General features: G+C 45.8%; 1 protein-coding gene across 1 annotated transcript; it reads left to right on the top strand.

Moving 5' to 3' along the window:
* Positions 1–110: 110 nt before the first annotated feature.
* Positions 111–21,067, top strand: LOC135527749 (SRSF protein kinase 1-like). Its single transcript, XM_064956293.1, has 15 exons — positions 111–182; positions 873–927; positions 4,371–4,507; positions 5,184–5,292; positions 5,494–5,581; positions 5,771–5,965; positions 6,656–6,821; positions 6,947–6,972; positions 7,113–7,350; positions 7,655–8,122; positions 8,299–8,399; positions 9,139–9,246; positions 9,861–9,930; positions 16,273–16,365; positions 16,665–21,067. Exons 1-15 carry the CDS (start codon positions 170–172, stop codon positions 16,850–16,852), a joined length of 2,055 nt encoding a protein of 684 aa, XP_064812365.1. The 5' UTR covers positions 111–169; the 3' UTR covers positions 16,853–21,067.
* The last annotated feature ends 2,426 nt before the right edge of the window (positions 21,068–23,493 follow it).

Raw genomic sequence — 23,493 nt, 5'->3', positions numbered from 1 at the left:
ATCATTAAAAAAAAAAAAGTTGGATAAAATATTTTTTTTAAAGTCAGTTTAACATTGCAATGTTGAAACGCGGGCTTTTAATCTGAAGGTTTCCTCATTGCCATACTATAGTGACGTCATCGTTTGTGCTGCTGGCAGAACGAACGTCTCTGAAACTACCGGATCCAACATGGAGAGGAAAGGTAATCTTCATAAAGACACAAAATACAAACGTTTAATCAGTTGTGTGTTAACATATTAATAACAAATGTCAATGGATGTCGTTTTTTAAAAAAGTGACAGTTCATTATATCGACATTCTTTATGTACGAAGTGTTTTGTGGAACTGCATCTCTTGCTAAGCTGAACGCATTGGCTCAGCTAGCTACCTTTTTTACTAACTAATTAGCACCGTCAACCTGACCCTACAATCATGTCTAACTGCTTCTATTTCATGTGCTTTTCATGGAAAAAGTAATTCAGTAAACGTGGAGGGAATAATGCAATATTTATACGACAGATCTTCAGTGAGCGTTGGTGCCAAACATCTCAGTGGCTCTTCCTGTTTTTAAAAAGAGGACGTTACTGAATATTTTCAATCACTATCTTCACTTGTGTAAATACGAACCAGAATTGAATTTCATTCTGTTTTCTGCGACAATAGCTAACAAATGTTTGCTAACGTTAGCTAGCTAGCTAATCATTTAGTTGATACCTCAGCCAGCTTTCAAATGTCTTTGGCTAACTAACGTTAGCTAGCTAGCACATCACGTTCAACCCAGATGAAGAAACATATAGCTCCTAAAATACGGGTTCACCAGAAATGGGATAGTTAAGTTAGCTAGATATTGAATAAATGTGGTGTTTAAAAAATAAATCCTTTGCATTTACAGTTCTAGCACTTCAAGCAAGGAAGAAGAGGGCGAAAGCAAAGAAGTCGAGCAAGAAGTGAGTAATTGTGTAGTGTACTGTTAGCATGTCTCGCTACATTTGACACAGGACATTTAGTTTGACCATAAGCATTGAATCACGTTTCCATTGGGTCCTGCAAAAGGACTGACTGTGGTCCAGCATGTCGACGAGAGCCACAATTACTACCACACTTCACTTGCGGCAGATGTCGTGATGTCGTGTATTTTTAGTTTTTTAAATAAATTGTCAGTTGCCTGTCAAATTCAAGTACATCCGTTTTCTACCACATACCATAAGCACCAGTTAATTATTTTATTTAGGAATGAAACTATATGAGATGTATGAAAAATGCAATGAATGTTGTTTTTTGTTGTGTGAATTTTCGGGTAAAGACTATAGATGGCACCTGTCCCTCGTTTCCATAGCAGCAGTTAATTAGTTGGCTTTGAGTGTGCCTGGCTTATTCTCTGTAGTCAGAAGGAATGCAGCATATCTGGAAAGGTAATGAGCTAATAACGTCAATATTTACATATTGACACAAACTTGCCATCACATCAGTGTATGGTATCGTGAGTGTGACCACGACATGTCTATGGTAGATATGGACATTTGAATGCATAGAGCAGGGCTACGCCTGGGGCACCAAAGCACTTCTGGGTTTTGTTTCCATCGGCTTGTTAATTTGCACGCAGTTAATTGGTGTCCTAGGCCTACACTAAATCAGTCCCTAAGTAGGAGGCGAGATTGAAAGCTGGCAGAAGTGTATTTGGCCTCGAGGGCCTGATTTGTGAGTAGCACCTGCACAAAGTTTAGTACAAATGTAGGTGACACTTGGGCCTGCCCTGAACAAAAAATATACCTAAAAAAAAAATCCTACAACACCCATTTTCAATATTCTGAATGATGTTGAGTATTTTAGTTAATGTTCCTATAGAACGGATTAAGATCTTTGTGGTTTACCCAACAACAGCCAAGCCAACCCACACTATGCCAGCAGACATCCTTTCTGTAGGCCCGATATTATGTAATGCCTAGCTGTTGTGCTGCTATTTAGAGCAGCAGGAGAACGATGAAGTCCTCAGCACGGGCCAGCTGAAGCACAACGTTATGGATAAGGGAAAACGCCCTGCCCTTAAAGTTGTTATTGGTTTGTCAGGTCCTCCTTTTGCTGACCTAAACAATGCTAAATAATGTATAAATCATTCATAAATCACATTTTAAACATTACATAAAGCAAAATGACTCAAGTTAATGTTGTCCTTCAAAACAATGGATTTGCACACATATGTGTGAAGGTTGTTTTATAGAGGATTATGCAATGGGTGGGTCTAATCCTGAATGCTGATTGGTTAAAACCGCATTCCAGCTGGTGTCTAGTCCACAAATTACAGTTATTCTGGCTGCACTTTTTGACGTGACTAAGTTAGCCATAGTTGGCTAGCTAGCAATGCAAGGGATATGGTTGTTGCCAGCCAGTATGGCAATGGAATATTTAGAACAAACGACTGGGTCGCGTCTCTGGTAACCAAACCGATAAAACGAACGACCAGCCGGCTTGGGTAACAACCCTAGATTTGTGTCGGAACTTTATATTGTGGAAGGATGAATTGGTATGAATATATTTATCAAAATGTTCTTAATGAAAAAATATTTATAAAAAAAGTCATAATTTATTTATTTCATCTTTATTTAACCAGGTAGGCAAGTTGAGAACAAGTTCTCATTTACAATTGCGACCTGGCCAGGATAAAGCAAAGCAGTTCGACACATACGACACAGAGTTACACATGGAGTAAACAAAACATACAGTCAATAATACACTATAAACAAGTCTATATACGATGTGAGCAAATGAGGTGAGATAAGGGAGGTAAAGGCAAAAAAAGGCCCGGTGGCAAAGTAAATACAATATAGCAAGTAAAACACTGGAATGGTAGATTTGCAATGGAAGAATGTGCAAAGTAAAAATAATGGGGTGCAAAGGAGCAAAATAAATAAATAAATTAAATACAGTAGGGAAAGAGGTAGTTGTTTGGGCTAAAATATAGGTGGGCTATGTACAGGTGCAGTAATCTGTTAGCTGCTCTGACAGTTGGTGCTTAAAGCTAGTGAGGGAGATGAGTGTTTCCAGTTTCAGTGCTTTTTGTAGTTCGTTCCAGTCATTGGCAGCAGAGAACTGGAAGGAGAGGCGGCCAAAGAAAGAATTGATTTTGGGGGTGACTAGAGAGATATACCTGCTGGAGCGTGTGCTACAGGTGGGAGATGCTATGGTGACCAGCGAGCTGAGATAAGGGGGGACTTTACCTAGCAGGGTCTTGTAGATGACATGGAGCCAGTGGGTTTGGCAACGAGTATGAAGCGAGGGCCAGCCAACGAGAGCGTACAGGTCGCAATGGTGGGTGGGTAGTATATCGGGCTTTGGTGACAAAACGGATTGCACTGTGATAGACTGCGTCCAATTTGTTGAGTAGGGTATTGGAGGCTATTTTGTAAATGACATCGCCAAAGTCGAGGATTGGTAGGATGGTCAGTTTTACAAGGGTATGTTTGGCAGCATGAGTTATGGATGCTTTGTTTACGAAATAGGAAGCCAATTCTAGATTTAACTTTGGATTGGAGATATTTGTAATAATGCCCTCAAAGCCGGTGTTTGGAGGATACATCAGCATCCCCCTCACATCTGATTGGTTTGAAGGGCATTCTAGAGCGTGCATTATTTCCCTTTATAAACTGGGTGGTTAGATTCCTGAATGCTGATTTGCTGACAGCCGTGGAATATCAGACCATATACCAAAACTAGCAAGTATGTTGGTTTGGTTACCAAGGCAACTACGGTAGCTGTATCTAGTAAACGTTCTAGCTACTTCAGTGGATGTTGAACACATTTCTAGACGCAAATGTGTTAAGTTATAGCCATGGTATAAAAGGCATAATCACCTCGGGGCTCTATGCGTTCTCTGGAAAATAATGCAACTCACTGGAATATTGTTCACTGTTTTCCATAGACCGCCGAGCCCCCCCCTACACACACACACACACACACACACACTGATTATCCCTTACAGTTAGTGGGCTGTCACTCTACTGTGAGATGTCGTGAATGGAAAGGGTGACAGTCCTGTATTAAATGTTTGTGTGTTAAATGCCATGCAAGTATCACTCGTTTCTGGAAAAACGTCACGTTTTCTCTTGAAAGATGGTTATAGAATGTAGATCTGATACTGTGCTGTTGTACAACAACATATCATCTTAGTGCCATTAGTAATATACATTAGTAGGTCTGCCAGGAATACCAGAATGTTTTGTCATGTACTATTTTCTGTGACTGAAAATATATTATTGAAACGAGTTCCACTAGTGATTTTTAAGGAAAGGGGGAAAAGTTGAACACTGAACAGTATTGGTAAATATTGTCACAGCCTGTGCCAAGTGCTCAGGAAGAAGGTCTCTAACCATTGTTATGCATGTCCTCCATCCAGACAACCAGCCCACCCCAGGGGTGCAGCACCCCAGCAGCAGCCCCAGCCAGAGGCCTCTCCCCAGGAACCAGATGAGCCTGAGGAGATCTTAGGCTCTGATGATGAGGAGCAGGAGGATCCCAATGACTACTGCAAGGGTGAGGGGGTGACTGCGGCGAGGGGGTGACTGCGGCGAGGGGGTGACTGCGGCGAGGGGGTGACTGCGGCGAGGGGTGACTGCGGCGAGGGGGTGACTGCGGCGAGGGGGTGACTGCGGCGAGGGGGTGACTGCGGCGAGGGGGTGACTGCGGCGAGGGGGTGACTGCGGCGAGCGGGTGACTGCGGCGAGGGGGTGACTGCGGCGAGGGGGTGACTGCGGCGAGGGGGTGACTGCGGCGAGGGGGTGACTGCGGCGAGGGGGTGACTGCGGCGAGGGGGTGACTGCGGCGAGGGGTTGATTGCGGCGAGGGTGAGGGGGTGACTATGATGAAGTGCCCCAGCTCGTCTCTAGGGAGTTCCTGCAGTGTCTGCTTTCTTTCTGAGTTCTGGCTGTGTGGATAGAACTGACCAGAAAGTTACGTTCCTTCCCAATATGTGAAACTTGTCACCGGTTTCAGGCAGAGCCAAGAGTTTAAAGTTGGCAAAGTCAACCAACTCATTGTATGACTTTTTAAAAGTATAATGTTATTTAATTATTAGTCCTCTCTAGTTATAATACAGTAACTTGGGAGTCCTCAATAGTCTACGTGCTTACTTAGGTTATTTTGGACTTTAGGGCTGAGCCAATGACTCGTTTGAATGATGTTCTCTTATCTCCCTCTGCTGCGTTTCTAGGTGGCTACCACCATGTAAAGATAGGAGACCTTTTCAATGGGAGGTACCATGTGATCAGGAAGCTGGGCTGGGGGCACTTCTCCACTGTGTGGCTGGCCTGGGACATACAGTAAGATCACTTCTCATATCATTGTCTGTGAAGGCCTGAGACTGCATCACACTAGATTCTGATCAACACATACTCACAATACCAGAAGCAGTATTTGTTAAATCAACTTTTTTGTTGTTGCTGAAATAATCCTATATTGCATAGAATCAAACATACATCGTCTTCCGTGTCAGCTTGACTCACTGACTGTTTGTTTTGTAGGGTGAAGAGGTTTGTGGCTATGAAAGTGGTGAAGAGTGCAGAGCATTACACAGAGACGGCTGTAGATGAGATCAAACTGCTCAGATCTGTGAGTACTAACTTGGTCAATCATACTCACCAGCATGACATCAGCCTGATATTGTCGTCTGTGAAAATGCATCCTTTTCTTCCTTGTCCCTTTGTTCACCTTTTCCTTTCAGACATTTTTGTTCTGATAAGTTTTTTTTTCAATTTCCTGTTTTTTTTTTGTGTGTGTGTGTGTGTGTGTGTTTCGTAGGTGAGAAACACGGACCCTGACGATCCCAAGAGGGAGATGGTGGTTCAGCTACTGGATGACTTCAAGATCTCCGGCGTCAACGGGACTCATGTGTGCATGGTGTTTGAAGTGCTGGGGCACCACCTGCTGAAGTGGATCATCAAGTCCAACTACCAGGGCCTTCCTCTGCCCTGCGTGAAGAGCATCATACGCCAGGTAATACAACAGGACGTAGTCCTCCAAACCTAATCCTCCAAACCTCGTTACGGGTCAGGATTGGGCTCAGTTCCATATCAATTCAACTAAGATTCCTTATTTCCTCCATTGAAAAGCAATGAATTGAAATTGAATTGGCACCAACCCTGCTACTGATCCTTCACCTCATTGACCTTGTAAAGATTCATTTAAAAAATGATTCAGTCCTATTTTTTTTTTTTTTTATGTCTTATTTACTTAAACTATCACATGACCTCTGGCTGAAGGGAAATTGATTTCCAGACTTCCTTGACCAATGACCAAGAGGGATGGCATTATGGGACTAGTAGGGTGAGGGGATGACTGCGGCGAGGGTGCTTCTACACCTGCATTGTTTGGGGTTTTAGGGTGGGTTTCTGTACAGCACTTTGAGATATCAGCTGATGTACGAAGGGTTTTATAAATACATTAGATTTGATATTACTGAGTGGTGCAGCGGTCTGAGGCTCTAGAGGCGTCAATACAGCCCCGCCCTGGTTCGATCCCGGGCTGTATCACAACCCGGCTGTAATCAGGAGTCCCATAGTGCGGCGGTGTCTGTGTTAGGGGAGGGTTGGGCCGGGCGAGGACCGAGGACGTCATTCTAAATAAGAATTTTTTTTCTTAACTGACTTGCCTAGTTAAATAAAATAATTGGTGCCCATTGTGCAGGTTCTCCAGGGGTTGGACTACCTTCACACCAAGTGTGAGATCATCCACACTGACATCAAGCCAGAGAACATCCTGCTGACGGTGAATGAGCCATACGTGAGGAGGCTGGCCGCGGAGGCTACAGAGTGGCAGAAAGCAGGGGCTCCCCCTCCCTCAGGGTCCGCAGGTAGGGGTTAAATCCAAGCACCCCACATACGCACCGCACAGACAGCAGCACTCGTGCGAAAGTTCCCCAAAATGTGGTACTTTGGTGTACAGAAGTATGTTGATTTGTCTCTGTTCTGTTTTCAGTCAGCACAGCGCCAGCTCCAAAAGCAGTAAGTCTCTCCTTTTCACTCATTGCCTTTTTCTTACAATTTCAGCCATTCAGTGTTACTGTGCTACTGCAACCACAACCAGTAGCTATTGTATTCAGTAAACCCTGTTGACGTCTGTCCTGCTGCTTCCTCCTCTCCAGACGACCAAAATGTCCAAGAACAAGAAGAAGAAATTAAAGAAGAAGCAGAAGCGTCAGGCGGAGCTGTTGGAGAAGTGCATTCTGGATCTGGAGGAGATGGAGAAGGCTCCAGAGAGGGGGGAGGAGGAGGATGATGAAGAGGATCCGGAGTCTCCCGTATCTCCCAAGCAGCAGCGGCCATATTGTGCTCCTCTCAGACAAGTCTCCTTACAGGAAGTAGCCAGTCAAGACACAGCAGGTGACTTTCTGTAATTCAATTCAATACTACTTTGTCACTCAAGGGGACGTTAGTATTTTTCGATCATGGGCCTGGAGATCCACACTGGGTTGTACAGGCTTTTTGCTCAGCAGTGATGCACCTGATTCAACTAATCTACTAATTATCAAGCCCTTGATTAGTTGAACCAGTTGAGCTGGGACAAAAGTCTGCACACCCAGTTGGGTCTCCCAGATTAGGATTAAGAACACAGAATTAGACTAATTAGAAGGGAACTACTAGTCCAGCCTCCCCTAGATCTAATGTTATTGTCTCATTCACCCAGGATGCATTGCGGGTGCGGAGGTGACGTGGTTAGGACCAGAAGGGATAACAACAGACGCAGAAGTGAACTGTAACGGTCTTCATCCTGAGGACAATGAAACGAAGGAGAGGAAGGCACAGTGGAGAGAGCAAGACCAACACAACGGTAACGTAGACCAAACAGGGGATTGTCCTCTTCTTCAGGAGTCTCCACCACCTCAACCCGTGTATAACGGCCTGGTGTCCCCGGATACCCCAGAGAGTGAGGAGGGGAGTGGAGCGCCGACCAGGAAGGAGGCTGAAATAGAGACGAAAGCATCCGAGACTGAGACGAAAAGCTTTGGTGGCCGGGAGGAGCTATCGTCCGAGGAGCAGAAGAATCAGGAAAGGAGTCTAGTGGAAGTCACAGAGGAGGCGCAGTGCAGGAGTTGTGGAGAGGAGGCGCTGGAGAACGTCCAGTATGGAGGAGAACAGGAGAGTCTGAAGGATGGTGAGAAGACGGGTGTCAAAAATCACATATTTGTATATTTAAACGGGCGGATTTTGGATTATTATGCTAATTAGATTTTGGTGTGGGCGTCGACTATAGTACAGTATTCCTCCTTTATTTGACGGTCAGATCAGTGTTGTAATGGCAGGTTGCTGAGTTTCTCTCTCTCTCTCCAGCCAAATTAGCAGCGGGGAACCTCCTGGTGAACCCTCTGGAGCCACTCAACGCAGACAGACTGAAGGTCAAGATAGCAGACCTGGGCAACGCCTGCTGGCTGGTGAGTATCTGTGTGCAGATGACCTAAGGGATTTCCTGCTTAAGTCTTTCCCTCGACATCGGAATAATCCCCCCCCCCCCCCAAAAAAAAAATCAGAACTCCTCCCCAGCTGCCGCTCAATCAATCTTTTTTTTTTTTTTTGAACACTGCTTGAACCCAGTTCTGCAATAGCAGTCTCATTGACCTGGAGCCCCCTTTCCCCTTGACCTGGCTCCCCCTTTCCCTTGACCTGGCTCCCCCTTTCCCCTTGACCTGGCTCCCCCTTTCCCCTTGACCTGGCTCCCCCTTTCCCCTTGACCTGGCTCCCCCTTTCCCCTTGACCTGGCTCCCCCTTTCCCCTTGACCTGGCTCCCCCTTTCCCCTTGACCTGGCTCCCCCTTTCCCCTTGACCTGGCTCCCTTTCCCCTTGACCTGGCTCCCCCTTTCCCCTTGACCTGGCTCCCCTTTCCCCTTGACCTGGCTCCCCTTTCCCCTTGACCTGGCTCCCCCTTTCCCCTTGACCTGGCTCCCCCTTTCCCCTTGACCTGGCTCCCCCTTTCCCCTTGACCTGGCTCCCCCTTTCCCCTTGACCTGGCTCCCCCTTTCCCCTTGACCTGGCTCCCCCTTTCCCCTTGACCTGGCTCCCCCTTTCCCCTTGACCTGGCTACCCCTTTCCCCTTGACCTGGCTACCCCCTTTCCCCTTGACCTGGCTACCCCCTTTCCCCTTGACCTGGCTCCCCCTTTCTCTCGACTCCGCAGCACAAGCACTTTACAGAAGACATCCAGACGAGACAGTACCGTTCTCTAGAGGTGCTGATTGGCTCTGGCTACAACACACCAGCTGACATATGGAGTACAGCCTGCATGGTAAGACTGGACAACAACACACTTTACATTCAAATAAAACAAAAACATTTAAAACCAGTAAATAAACAGAAAGTAGAAGACATTAATTTAGTCATTTCCTTGCTGTAATTGGATGCAGTCTTGGATGGATTGCGACGCTACGACAGACTAGAATTCCCTTTTGCCAGCCATGTGAATTTCCCCACTTGGGATAATTAAGCAATAAGGCATGAGGGGGTGTGGTATATGGCCAATATACCACGGCTAAAAGGCTGTTCTTATGTACGACGCAACGCGGAGTGCCTGGAGTATATTGGCCATATACCACAAACCGCTGAGGAGCCTTATTGCTATTATAAACTTGTTCCCAATGTCGTTAGAGCAGTAAAAATAAATATTTTGTCATACCTTGTGCTATACGGTCTGATATACCACGGCTGTCAGCCAATCAGCATTCGAACCAGCCAGTTTATAATAGAGGATAATTGACTCCGATGGAAGAAAGAGGGACATCTGTACAAGAAGGAGATCCTATTTAGAATGGCTTTCCAAGATCTTCCTCCCTACACGTACACTGTCTGCTTCCTGCCATTAGTCTGTCTGTGTGTTGTTGTTTGTTGTGTCCTTCTCTGCAGGCGTTTGAGCTGGCCACTGGGGACTACTTGTTTGAGCCTCATTCCGGGGAAGATTACTCCAGGGACGAAGGTAGTTATGCAGCCGAATATTAATCTGCTTGATTTGAATGTATGTTTAATAGTTTAATTTTAGAAGGTTGTCTCTGTGCTAATCTTACGTACTTGATTCTAATAATTAGCTGGCTTATCAGCTGAATCCGGTTATTTACAAATGGGGTTGGAACCTACAGGAGGGTAGCTCTCCAGAAACAGGGTTTAAGAGCCCTGGTGTGAACCTACAGGAGGGTAGCTCTCCAGGGACTGGATTGGAGACCCTTGGTGTAAACCTACAGGAGGGTAGCTCTCCAGGGACTGGATTCGAGACCCTTGGTGTAAACCTACAGAAGGGTAGCTCTCCAGGAACAGGGTTGAATAGCCCTGGTGTTAACCTACAGGAGGGTAGCTCTCCAGGGACGGGATTGGAGACCCTTGGTGTAAACCTACAGGAGGGTAGCTCTCCAGGGATGGGATTGGAGACCCTTGGTGTAAACCTACAGGAGGGTAGCTCTCCAGGAACAAGGTTGGAGACCTTTGGTGTAAACCTACAGGAGGGTAGCTCTCCAGGGACGGGATTGGATACCCTTGGTGTAAACCTACAGGAGGGTAGCTCTCCAGGAACGGGGTTGAAGAGCCCTGGTGTGAACCTACAGGGGGGTAGCTCTCCAGGAACAGGGTTGAAGAGCCCTGGTGTAAACCTACAGGGGGGTAGCTCTCCAGGAACAGGGTTGAAGAGCCCTGGTGTGAACCTACAGGAGGGTAGCTCTCCAGGAACAGGGTTGAAGAGCCCTGGTGTGAACCTACAGGGGGGTAGCTCTCCAGGAACAGGGTTGAAGAGCCCTGGTGTGAACCTACAGGGGTGTAGCTCTCCAGGAACAGGGTTGAAGAGCCCTGGTGTGAACCTACAGGGGGGTATCTCTCCAGGAACAGGGTTGAAGAGCCCTGGTGTGAACCTACAGGGGGGTATCTCTCCAGGAACAGGGTTGAAGAGCCCTGGTGTGAACCTACAGGGGGGTATCTCTCCAGGAACAGGGTTGAAGAGCCCTGGTGTGAACCTACAGGGGGGTAGCTCTCCAGGAACAGGGTTGAAGAGCCCTGGTGTGAACCTACAGGGGGGTATCTCTCCAGGAACAGGGTTGAAGAGCCCTGGTGTGAACCTACAGGGGGGTATCTCTCCAGGAACAGGGTTGAAGAGCCCTGGTGTAAACCTACAGGAGGGTAGCTCTCCAGGAACAGGGTTGAAGAGCCCTGGTGTAAACCTACAGGAGGGTAGCTCTCCAGAAACAGGGTTGAAGAGCCCTGGTGTGAACCTACAGGGGGGTAGCTCCAGGAACAGGGTTGAAGAGCCCTGGTGTGAACCTACAGGAGGGTAGCTCCAGGAACAGGGTTGAAGAGCCCTGGTGTGAACCTACAGGGGGGTAGCTCCAGGAACAGGGTTGAAGAGCCCTGGTGTGAACCTACAGGGGGGTAGCTCCAGGAACAGGGTTGAAGAGCCCTGGCCTACAGAGAAGAGCTGTTTTGGATTCTTGGCATTAACCGTTTGCATACTGTGAAATGCCTTCCGAAATATTAATAGGTTTTCATTCAATCTCTTCTTGTCACTTTGGGATTTTACTTGGCCCTAAATATTCATAAATGCATTAACGATTTAAAAACCATACATTATGCAGTAGGTGGTGAGTACAATTCTGTGCAATGCATTTCATGGTACAATATTGATTAGTTGACAGTGAAGACTACAGTGATTTTATAATTGGTTTAATAGCCATCTGGACACATTGTTTTAGCATGTGTCTGCTAGAACAATGGGCCTGTTCATCACTGTAGCCATCTGGACACATTGTTTTAGCATGTGTCTGCTAGCCTGGGCCTGTTCATCACTGCAGCCAGCTGGTCTATCATTGTCATACCATGTGTTTTTAATAGGAGAGATGAAGTTGTTGACTATAGAACGTCGTGTAGCTATAGTCAAATCCTAAAGGGCCAGTTTCCCGGATTATTTTAAAGACTTGACTTGGACTGGAAAGTAATGTTCAGATTTTACATTGAAAGTGTTTTTTTTTTTGTGTTTTTTTTTTTTTATAGTCCGAAGGAAACCTGCTACCTGTTATTATGAACCTATCCACCCCTCTTTCACAGCTCTTCTGCTACATAATAACCTGCTAGGTGTTTATTGGACATTATTGTTATGAGTCATGTGATGTTCAGTACCTACCTGCATTCCTGTGTTAATTTTCTACCTCGTGACAAATGGAGCTATATTTCTGTCAACACTGCACATATTCTCCAGTTCCCCACGCCCTCTACTCATCTGCCCCCCCCCCCCCCCCACGCCCTCTACTCATCTGCCCCCCCCCCCCTCTACTCATCTGCTAGGCTTTTTGCTCATACTTGCGTACGTTGAGTAACTTTTTAATAAAAAAAAATCAATTTGGCACAGCTTGATTTGATTCAGTGGCACGTTGGGTATTTGCAGAGGTAGGTGGAAGCTAGCCCAGGGCTAACTGTCATAAGCTACAACTCTCCATCTGCTACGGCCACGTGTTGACTACTCACACCTTGAACCTGAACACCTTGTTATAGATTGGCCCGACGTTGTGCATGTGGACACATATTACTCTACTTGTGAGTACCAGAAGTACCTTACAAGAATCATAAGCTAAAATGTAGAAGTTGAGGACGGTCCTCACTGTTTTTAAAGGCTATTATAGGGTTAGGTTTAGTGAAAAATAGGATTTTGAATGTCAAGTATAGTAAGACATAGGTCTGTGAGTTGATCTGAGGATCTTCTAACCCCATGTCCGGTCTTTCTTACTGGCTTGTAATGTCTGCGTGTTGCAGACATGGTCTTCCTTCTGCTCTGTGACTTCGGTCTACTGAAACTAGTTTCTGCCGTAGAGAGAAATCTACAGAGAGGATGGTGTTAAATGGATTATCGCTATGGTTTCTGACAGCTCTGTTCCAAAGACCGAAGGTGTCCAGTTGGTAAAGACACTGTGGTTGTCGTCTACGTGTGCTTCATGTCATACTACGTCCTCGTTGTCTTAATAGTGGTTTTTATTTAAGCTTTTACTTAAGCATTGAAGAACAAGTTGTTAATTACACCGGCCAAACCCGGACCAAGCTGGGCCGATTGTGTGCCGCCCTATGGGACTCAATCACGGCCAGTTGTGATACAGCCTGGAATTGAACCAGGGTCTGTAGTGACGCCTCTAGCGCTGAGATGCAGTGCCTTAGACCGCTGCGCCACTCGGAACCCCAAAATATGCTGCTGCTTGGCTCCGTTCTGCTTCTTTCTTCCTCTCTGCTTCCTCCTGGCTTTCTCTCTTCCTCCACATTATCATGTCTCTATCGCTCACTTATTTATATATCAATAAAAATCTCTGATTTATTAAGTTGTTGGGGAAAGTTCCGCACCTCTATGCACAGAGTGGGAAATTCTCCCAGGAATGGTTTGCTTACTGTGGCCAGCACTGGGGGGTGTGGGGAGGTAGAGCAGGTAAGGTCCTCTGACAGCGGTACTGTGTGGGGAGGTAGAGCAGGCAAGGTCCTCTGACAGAGGTACTGTGTGGGGAGGTAGAGCACCAAGGTCCTCTGACAGCGGTACTGTGTGGGGAGGTAGAGCACCAAGGTCCTCTGACAGCGGTACTGTGTGGGGAGGTAGAGCACCAAGGTCCTCTGACAGCGGTACTGTGTGGGGAGGTAGAGCAGGCAAGGTCCTCTGACAGCGGTACTGTGTGGGGAGGTAGAGCACCAAGGTCCTCTGACAGCGGTACTGTGTGGGGAGGTAGAGCAGGTAAGGTCCTCTGACAGAGGTACTGTGTGGGGAGGTAGAGCACCAAGGTCCTCTGACAGAGGTACTGTGTGGGGAGGTAGAGCACCAAGGTCCTCTGACAGCGGTACTGTGTGGGGAGGTAGAGCACCAAGGTCCTCTGACAGCGGTACTGTGTGGGGAGGTAGAGCAGGTAAGGTCCTCTGACAGAGGTACTGTGTGGGGAGGTAGAGCACCAAGGTCCTCTGACAGAGGTACTGTGTGGGGAGGTAGAGCACCAAGGTCCTCTGACAGCGGTACTGTGTGGGGAGGTAGAGCACCAAGGTCCTCTGACAGCGGTACTGTGTGGGGAGGTAGAGCAGGCAAGGTCCTCTGACAGCGGTACTGTGTGGGGAGGTAGAGCAGGCAAGGTCCTCTGACCAGCGGTACTGTGTGGGGAGGTAGAGCAGGCAAGGTCCTCTGACCAGCGGTACTGTGTGGGGAGGTAGAGCAGGCAAGGTCCTCTGACAGAGGTACTGTGTGGGGAGGTAGAGCACCAAGGTCCTCTGACAGCTGTACTGTGTGGGGAGGTAGAGCACCAAGGTCCTCTGACAGCGGTACTGTGTGGGGAGGTAGAGCACCAAGGTCCTCTGACAGAGGTACTGTGTGGGGAGGTAGAGCAGGCAAGGTCCTCTGACAGAGGTACTGTGTGGGGAGGTAGAGCAGGCAAGGTCCTCTGACAGCGGTACTGTGTGGGGAGGTAGAGCACCAAGATCCTCTGACAGCGGTACTGTGTGGGGAGGTAGAGCACCAAGGTCCTCTGACAGAGGTACTGTGTGGGGAGGTAGAGCACCAAGGTCCTCTGACAGAGGTACTGTGTGGGGAGGTAGAGCACCAAGGTCCTCTGACAGAGGTACTGTGTGGGGAGGTAGAGCAGGCAAGGTCCTCTGACAGCGGTACTGTGTGGGGAGGTAGAGCACCAAGGTCCTCTGACAGCGGTACTGTGTGGGGAGGTAGAGCACCAAGGTCCTCTGACAGCGGTACTGTGTGGGGAGGTAGAGCACCAAGGTCCTCTGACAGCGGTACTGTGTGGGGAGGTAGAGCACCAAGGTCCTCTGACAGCGGTACTGTGTGGGGAGGTAGAGCAGGCAAGGTCCTCTGACAGAGGTACTGTGTGGGGAGGTAGAGCAGGCAAGGTCCTCTGACAGCGGTACTGTGTGGGGAGGTAGAGCACCAAGGTCCTCTGACAGCGGTACTGTGTGGGGAGGTAGAGCAGGCAAGGTCCTCTGACAGAGGTACTGTGTGGGGAGGTAGAGCACCAAGGTCCTCTGACAGAGGTACTGTGTGGGGAGGTAGAGCGGCAAGGTCCTCTGACAGAGGTACTGTGTGGGGAGGTAGAGCACCAAGGTCCTCTGACAGAGGTACTGTGTGGGGAGGTAGAGCACCAAGGTCCTCTGACAGCGGTACTGTGTGGGGAGGTAGAGCAGGCAAGGTCCTCTGACAGCGGTACTGTGTGGGGAGGTAGAGCACCAAGGTCCTCTGACAGCGGTACTGTGTGGGGAGGTAGAGCACCAAGGCCCTCTGACAGAGGTACTGTGTGGGGAGGTAGAGCACCAAGGTCCTCTGACAGAGGTACTGTGTGGGGAGGTAGAGCAGGCAAGGTCCTCTGACAGCGGTACTGTGTGGGGAGGTAGAGCAGGCAAGGTCCTCTGACAGCGGTACTGTGTGGGGAGGTAGAGCACCAAGGTCCTCTGACAGAGGTACTGTGTGGGGAGGTAGAGCACCAAGGTCCTCTGACAGAGGTACTGTGTGGGGAGGTAGAGCACCAAGGTCCTCTGACAGAGGTACTGTGTGGGGAGGTAGAGCAGGCAAGGTCCTCTGACAGCGGTACTGTGTGGGGAGGTAGAGCACCAAGGTCCTCTGACAGAGGTACTGTGTGGGGAGGTAGAGCACCAAGGTCCTCTGACAGAGGTACTGTGTGGGGAGGTAGAGCAGGCAAGGTCCTCTGACAGCGGTACTGTGTGGGGAGGTAGAGCAGGTAAGGTCCTCTGACAGCGGTACTGTGTGGGGAGGTAGAGCAGGTAAGGTCCTCTGACAGAGGTACTGTGTGGGGAGGTAGAGCAGGCAAGGTCCTCTGACAGCGGTACTGTGTGGGGAGGTAGAGCAGGCAAGGTCCTCTGACAGCGGTACTGTGTGGGGAGGTAGAGCAGGCAAGGTCCTCTGACAGCGGTACTGTGTGGGGAGGTAGAGCAGGCAAGGTCCTCTGACAGCGGTACTGTGTGGGGAGGTAGAGCAGGCAAGGTCCTCTGACAGCACCAAGAGACCCAACTGCTACATTCCAAATGTCAACACTTGTATACTACGTAGAATCAGAACCACTTTAAATCCAGTCTCTGTCATGTGAAGGTGTTCTCTGCTTAGTTTTAGGCAGTGGTCTTTGTACTGTTTGACAGGTAGTTATAGAGATTGTACACCCCCAAAATAAAAGGGACTGTACACCCCCAAAATAAAAGGCTGATTCCTCAGTGCTGTCAGACTGACCCCTTCACCCAGGGTGGGCTTGTGACTGACTCTCTCTCGTTCTTCTATTCCCCCGGTCTCTGTCCTCTCGTTGTGTCGGTGCAGACCATATCGCATTGATCATCGAGCTGCTGGGGCAAGTCCCACACAAACTCCTAACAGCTGGGAGATATTCCAAGGATTTTTTCACCAAGAAAGGTAAAGCAAAGTGGTTATGTAAAGGTTTTTAAATTACCTTTCTCTCCTTTGTTTTTTAATCTATGCGTGTATTTCATAGTGCCAAATTTTTTTGGGGGGGGTTGGATTTTCTTGTATGCTGCAATTTTAAAGGAATGCTTTTAGTAACAGTCGTGTGTGTGTGTGTGTGTGTGTGTGTGTGTGTGTGGGTGGTGGTGGTGAGTCTTGTCGTGTGCTGTGGTTACGTGAAACCCTGTCTGACTGGCTGTCTCGGTCTAATCCTTCTGTCTCTGAGGCTGACTGTCTCTTCTCTTTCCTAGGGGACCTGAAGCACATCACCAAGCTGAAGCCGTGGGGGTTACTAGAGGTGCTGCAGGATAAGTACGAATGGTCCATAGAGGAGGCTGATTGTTTCGCTGACTTCCTCCTCCCCATGCTGGAGCTGGTACCAGAGAAGAGGGCCACGGCCGCGGAATGCCTGCGCCACCCCTGGATCGCCCCCCAGTGACGGCCCCCCAGTACTGCAATGCAAAACACCTAGGGCCTGTTCAGTCGGCAAACGTTTTTGAATGTTGCAGCTAATTCAAATGACTGGAGCTGACTTAACTCATTTTTCTACTCGTCATTGAGGCATGTTTGTTCTCCGCTAAGGAGTTCTATCCGAACGTTCCATAACGTTTTGCCCTGCTGAATGCGGCACGGCCTGCTTTGCCCCTGATGAAACCTTCCAACCACTGTAATGTAAAACCCTGGGGCTATGTTCAGGTGTATGTAACCTCCAGTAAGCCCAACTCCGGTCCTCCAGTAAGCCCAACTCCGGTCCTCCAGTAAGCCCAACTCCGGTCCTCCAGTAAGCCCAACTCCGGTCCTCCAGTAAGCCCAACTCCGGTCCTCCAGTAAGCCCTACAGCAGCCTTTTGTTGTAGACCTGGACAAACACACCTGATACAGCTCATTGAGGACCTGATGAATAGTTGAATCAGGTGTGCTTATCTGAGAATGTGTACTGTTGTGGAGTTGGGAAATGACTCCAAATGTGAAAGTAGCGTTTCACATCCCTGAATTACATCCCTAGACGTATACTCTCTAGTGGAGACATCTGGCCACTGGGATGCAAATTAAACCTCTTACAAGAGACTTGTTGCAACAGATCACTTTCCAATTGGATCATCTGAGATGGCTATTTATTTTGGGTTTGTATTCTTACATTTTGTTCTTATTGTCATCAAGGACTCTGTCTTTTTTTAAATATTTGTTTCTCCTTTTCTTTTCTTTTGTACTGATGTTTAAGAAGCCAGTAGACAACACTGACCATAAACCAATCATTTTGATGGTCCAGAATTCTGTGCTCTGTACACTTCTCACCCATGTACACAAAGTATGTGGACACCCCTTCAAAATTAGTGGATTTGGCTATTTCAGCCACACCTGATGCTGACAGGTGTATAAAATTGAGCATGCAGCCATGCAATCTCCATAGACAAACATTGGCAGTAGAATGAATGGCCTTACTGAAGAGCTCAGTGACTTTCAACGTGGCACCGTCATAGGATGCCATCTTTCCAAAAAGTCATTTTGTCAAATTTCTGCCCTGCTCGAGGTGCCACGATCAGCTGTAAATGCTGTTGTGGAAACGTCTTGGAGCAACAACGGCTCAGCCGCAAAGTGGTAGGCCACACAAACTCACAGAACGGGACCACCGAGTGCTGAAGCACGTTTAAAATCATCTCCTTGGTTGCAACACTCACTACCGAGTTCCAAACTACCTCTGGAAACAACGTCAACTCCATATTAATGGTTTTGGAATGAGATGTTCGTTGAGTAGGTGTCCACATACTTATGTAGTGTAAGATAACTTGTGATTCTCACCACCATCTTGCTTTGTTCTACCCCAGCACAAGACCTGGAGCAGAACACTAGTGCCCTCCACCACTTTTCTCTGTCATATAACTTGATACCACTTGGTTTTTTCCTCTGATAAAGGCTAACTAATGTGTTACACCTTCACCCATAAGGCATTTTGTTTTGTATTAGGAAGTTGCACACAGGGCAAACGAACATGAACAAACGTGTAGGTTGCACTCCACTCTCTTTTCTGACTGAACTATTTCTAGTTCTCCACAGGAAATTAATTTAGAGGACCGTCTCGCTGTTCGGATCAGTAAAATCCATACCACCTTGTTTGTACAGAATCTGTTATTGTTCTACCTTGTCATTGATTCATTCTCATCGGATCAGAGACTGGTTTTCTCATGTTTTGTGGGTTTCATTAAGTAATATTATGTTCATAAGAGACCCCCCCCCCATCCAAAATAAGAGATTTTGAAAAAAATAAAATTGTCTGTGAATATATACCTGTACCAAAGAGTTGTTCTGTATATTACAGCCATGTAGAGTTAACAAATCCTAGGTGTCCGAAATGGCACCCGCTTCCATTTACGGTGCATTCAGAAAGTATTCAGACCCCTTCACTTTTTCCACATTTTATATTACAGCGTTATTCAAATAATGGATTAAATTAGATTTTTTCCCCTCATCAATCTACACACAATACCCCATATTGACAAAGCGAAAGTAGGTTGTTAGAAATGTTTTCACATTTATTTAAAATTAAACTATCACATTTACATGAGTGTTCAGACCCTTTTCAGTACTTTGTTGAAGCACCTTTGGTAGTGATTACAGCTTTTAGTCCTCTTGGGTATGACGCTACAAGCTTGGCACACCTGTATTTGGGGAGTTTATTCCCTGCAGATCCTCTCAAGCTCTATCAGGTTGGACGGGGAGTGTTGCTGCACAGCTATTTTCAAGTCTCGATAGAGATGTTCGATAGGGTTCAAGTCCGGGCTTTGACTGGGCCACTCAAGGACATTCAAAGAGTTGTCTTGGCTGCGTGCTTAGGGTTGTTGTCCTTGCATTCTGGCCAAATAGTTCAATCTCGGTTTCATCAGACCAGAGAATCTTGTCTCTCATGGTCTGAGAGTCTTTAGGTGCCTTTTGGCAAACTCCAAGCAGGCTGTGCCTTTTACTGAGGACTGGCTTCCATCTGGCCACTTTCATGAAGGCCTGATTGGTGCTGCCAAGATGGCTGTCCTTCTGGAAGATTCTCCCATCTCCACTGAGGAGCTCTGGAGTTCTATCAGAGTGACCATCGAGTTCTTGGTCATCTCCCTGACCAAGGCCCTTCTCCCCTGATTGCTCAGTTTGCCAGGGCGGCCAGCTCTAGGAAGTGTTGGTCGTTCCAGCTCTAGGAAGTGTTGGTCGTTCCAGCTCTAGGAAGTGTTGGTCGTTCCAGCTCTAGGAAGTGTTGGTCGTTCCAAACGTCTTCCATTTTAAGAGTGATGGAGGACACTTCTTGGGGACCTAAAATTCTGCAAACATTTTTTGGTTCCCTTCCCCAGATCTGTGCCTCAACACAATCCTGTCTCGGAACTCTACTGACAATTCCTTCAACCTCATGGCTTGGTTTTTGCTCTGACATCCACTGTTAACTGTGGAATCTTGTACAGATAGGTGTGTGCATGTCCAATCAATTGATTTTTACTACAGGTGGACTCCAATCAAGTTGTAGAAACATCACACGGATGATCAATGGAAACGGGATGCACCTGAGCTCCATTTTGAGTCTAATAGCAAAGGGTCTGAATACTTATGCAAATAAGGCATTTCAGTTTTCATTTTTAATACATTTGCAAAAAATGTCTAAACCTGTTTTTGCTTCATTATTATGGGGGATTGTGTGTAGATGAGGAAGAACATTTATTTAATACATTTTAGACTAAGGCTTTAACGTAACAAAAATGCATCTGCAGAGAAGAATGGAAGAAACTCCCCAAATACAGGTGTGCCAAGCTGGTAGCATCTTACCCAAGAAGACTCGAGGCTATAGTCTCTGCCAAAGGTGCTTCAACCAAGTACTGACTAAAGGGTCTGAATACTTATATACATGTGATATCAGGTTTTCTATTTTAAGACATTTTGAAAACATTTCTAAAAACCTGTTTTTGCTTTGTCATTATGGGGTATTGTGTTTAGATAGGTAGTTGGGGGGGCAATTTAATCCATTTTAGAATAAGGTGCCAACCTAACAAAATATGGGACAAGTCAAGGGGTCAGAATACTTTCTAAATGCACTGTGTATAGTGCACTACATGGGAAGTAGGGTGCAATTTGGAACGGACCCTACTATGTCTTAGCTAAAAAAAAATATTAGTAAATGTAAAGTTTTAGTAACGCATTCGGAAGAAGCGTGCAAAGATCTTTTGTACGCATGTCCATCAGCTGTTCAATGGCACTGTCTCCTAGAGGTCTGAACTCAAAAGAGTTTGATATCACACCATTTTTCTTACATGAATGTCACTTGATTTGTCTTGCCTCCCGAGGTAAAACCCACTTGGTCATTGGGTAAATACATATTTTCTGGATCTACTACATGTACCTGTCTCGTTGTTATTACATGATTAGAGATCCGTTTTTGTTTTGGTGCGCCCACCATGCATCAGGTCCGCGATGGTCATGAGGTGAAATGTGTATTTTTGGGATGTGAGCACTGTTTGTTTTGACCTGACGAAGATCTGTTTTGGATCGAAGCGTTGTCCATAAAGACGTGAATTGGGAGCTTTAACAGTGTGTTCTTCTGTACCAGTAATCTTTTATTAGCCCAGCACCTATGTTTTTAAGTATGTGCGTATGAACATAAAATAAAAAGACTATTGATAATTATACAGGTATATTGTATACAGAAAGCATTGCTAATTATCAACATGATGAAGTAAAACTGCATTCAATTACCAAGGCTCGAAAAAGGGGGGAAAACCACATGAAAACAGGGTCCCAATGGATACAGTAAGGTCCAATCAACTCCTCTAGCATAATGAGTAATACAACTGTCCTCTAGCATAATGAGTAATACAACTGTCCTCTAGCATAATGAGTAAAACAACTGTCCTCTAGCATAATGAGTAATACAACTGTCCTCTAGCATAATGAGTAATACAACTGTCCTCTAGCATAATGAGTAATACAACTGTCCTCTAGCATAATGAGTAAAACTGTCCTCTAGCATAATGAGTAAAACAACTGTCCTCTAGCATAATGAGTAATACAACTGTCCTCTAGCATAATGAGTAAAACAACTGTCCTCTAGCATAATGAGTAATACAACTGTCCTCTAGCATAATGAGTAATACAACTGTCCTCTAGCATAATGAGTAATACAACTGTCCTCTAGCATAATGAGTAATACAACTGTCCTCTAGCATAATGAGTAATACAACTGTCCTCTAGCATAATGAGTAATACAACTGTCCTCTAGCATAATGAGTAATACAACTGTCCTCTAGCATAATGAGTAAAACAACTGTCCTCTAGCATAATGAGTAATACAACTGTCCTCTAGCATAATGAGTAATACAACTGTCCTCTAGCATAATGAGTAAAACAACTGTCCTCTAGCATAATGAGTAAAACAACTGTCCTCTAGCATAATGAGTAATACAACTGTCCTCTAGCATAATGAGTAATACAACTGTCCTCTAGCATAATGAGTAATACAACTGTCCTCTAGCATAATGAGTAATACAACTGTCCTCTAGCATAATGAGTAAAACAACTGTCCTCTAGCATAATGAGTAATACAACTGTCCTCTAGCATAATGAGTAATACAACTGTCCTCTAGCATAATGAGTAAAACAACTGTCCTCTAGCATAATGAGTAAAACAACTGTCCTCTAGCATAATGAGTAATACAACTGTCCTCTAGCATAATGAGTAAAACAACTGTCCTCTAGCATAATGAGTAAAACAACTGTCCTCTAGCATAATGAGTAATACAACTGTCCTCTAGCATAATGAGTAATACAACTGTCCTCTAGCATAATGAGTAAAACAACTGTCCTCTAGCATAATGAGTAAAACAACTGTCCTCTAGCATAATGAGTAAAACAACTGTCCTCTAGCATAATGAGTAATACAACTGTCCTCTAGCATAATGAGTAATACAACTGTCCTCTAGCATAATGAGTAATACAACTGTCCTCTAGCATAATGAGTAAAACAACTGTCCTCTAGCATAATGAGTAATACAACTGTCCTCTAGCATAATGAGTAATACAACTGTCCTCTAGCATAATGAGTAAAACAACTGTCCTCAAGCATAATGAGTAATACAACTGTCCTCTAGCATAATGAGTAATACAACTGTCCTCTAGCATAATGAGTAATACAACTGTCCTCTAGCATAATGAGTAATACAACTGTCCTCTAGCATAATGAGTAATACAACTGTCCTCTAGCATAATGAGTAATACAACTGTCCTCTAGCATAATGAGTAAAACAACTGTCCTCTAGCATAATGAGTAATACAACTGTCCTCTAGCATAATGAGTAATACAACTGTCCTCTAGCATAATGAGTAAAACAACTGTCCTCTAGCATAATGAGTAAAACAACTGTCCTCTAGCATAATGAGTAATACAACTGTCCTCTAGCATAATGAGTAAAACAACTGTCCTCTAGCATAATGAGTAAAACAACTGTCCTCTAGCATAATGAGTAATACAACTGTCCTCTAGCATAATGAGTAATACAACTGTCCTCTAGCATAATGAGTAAAACAACTGTCCTCTAGCATAATGAGTAAAACAACTGTCCTCTAGCATAATGAGTAAAACAACTGTCCTCTAGCATAATGAGTAATACAACTGTCCTCTAGCATAATGAGTAATACAACTGTCCTCTAGCATAATGAGTAATACAACTGTCCTCTAGCATAATGAGTAAAACAACTGTCCTCTAGCATAATGAGTAATACAACTGTCCTCTAGCATAATGAGTAATACAACTGTCCTCTAGCATAATGAGTAAAACAACTGTCCTCAAGCATAATGAGTAATACAACTGTCCTCTAGCATAATGAGTAATACAACTGTCCTCTAGCATAATGAGTAATACAACTGTCCTCTAGCATAATGAGTAATACAACTGTCCTCTAGCATAATGAGTAATACAACTGTCCTCTAGCATAATGAGTAATACAACTGTCCTCTAGCATAATGAGTAATACAACTGTCCTCTAGCATAATGAGTAAAACAACTGTCCTCTAGCATAATGAGTAAAACAACTGTCCTCAAGCATAATGAGTAAAACA

Source organism: Oncorhynchus masou, chromosome 33 (genome assembly GCF_036934945.1).
Source record: "Oncorhynchus masou masou isolate Uvic2021 chromosome 33, UVic_Omas_1.1, whole genome shotgun sequence".
Lineage (NCBI taxonomy): Eukaryota > Metazoa > Chordata > Actinopteri > Salmoniformes > Salmonidae > Oncorhynchus > Oncorhynchus masou.
This window is presented reverse-complemented; position numbering and strand designations above follow the sequence as displayed.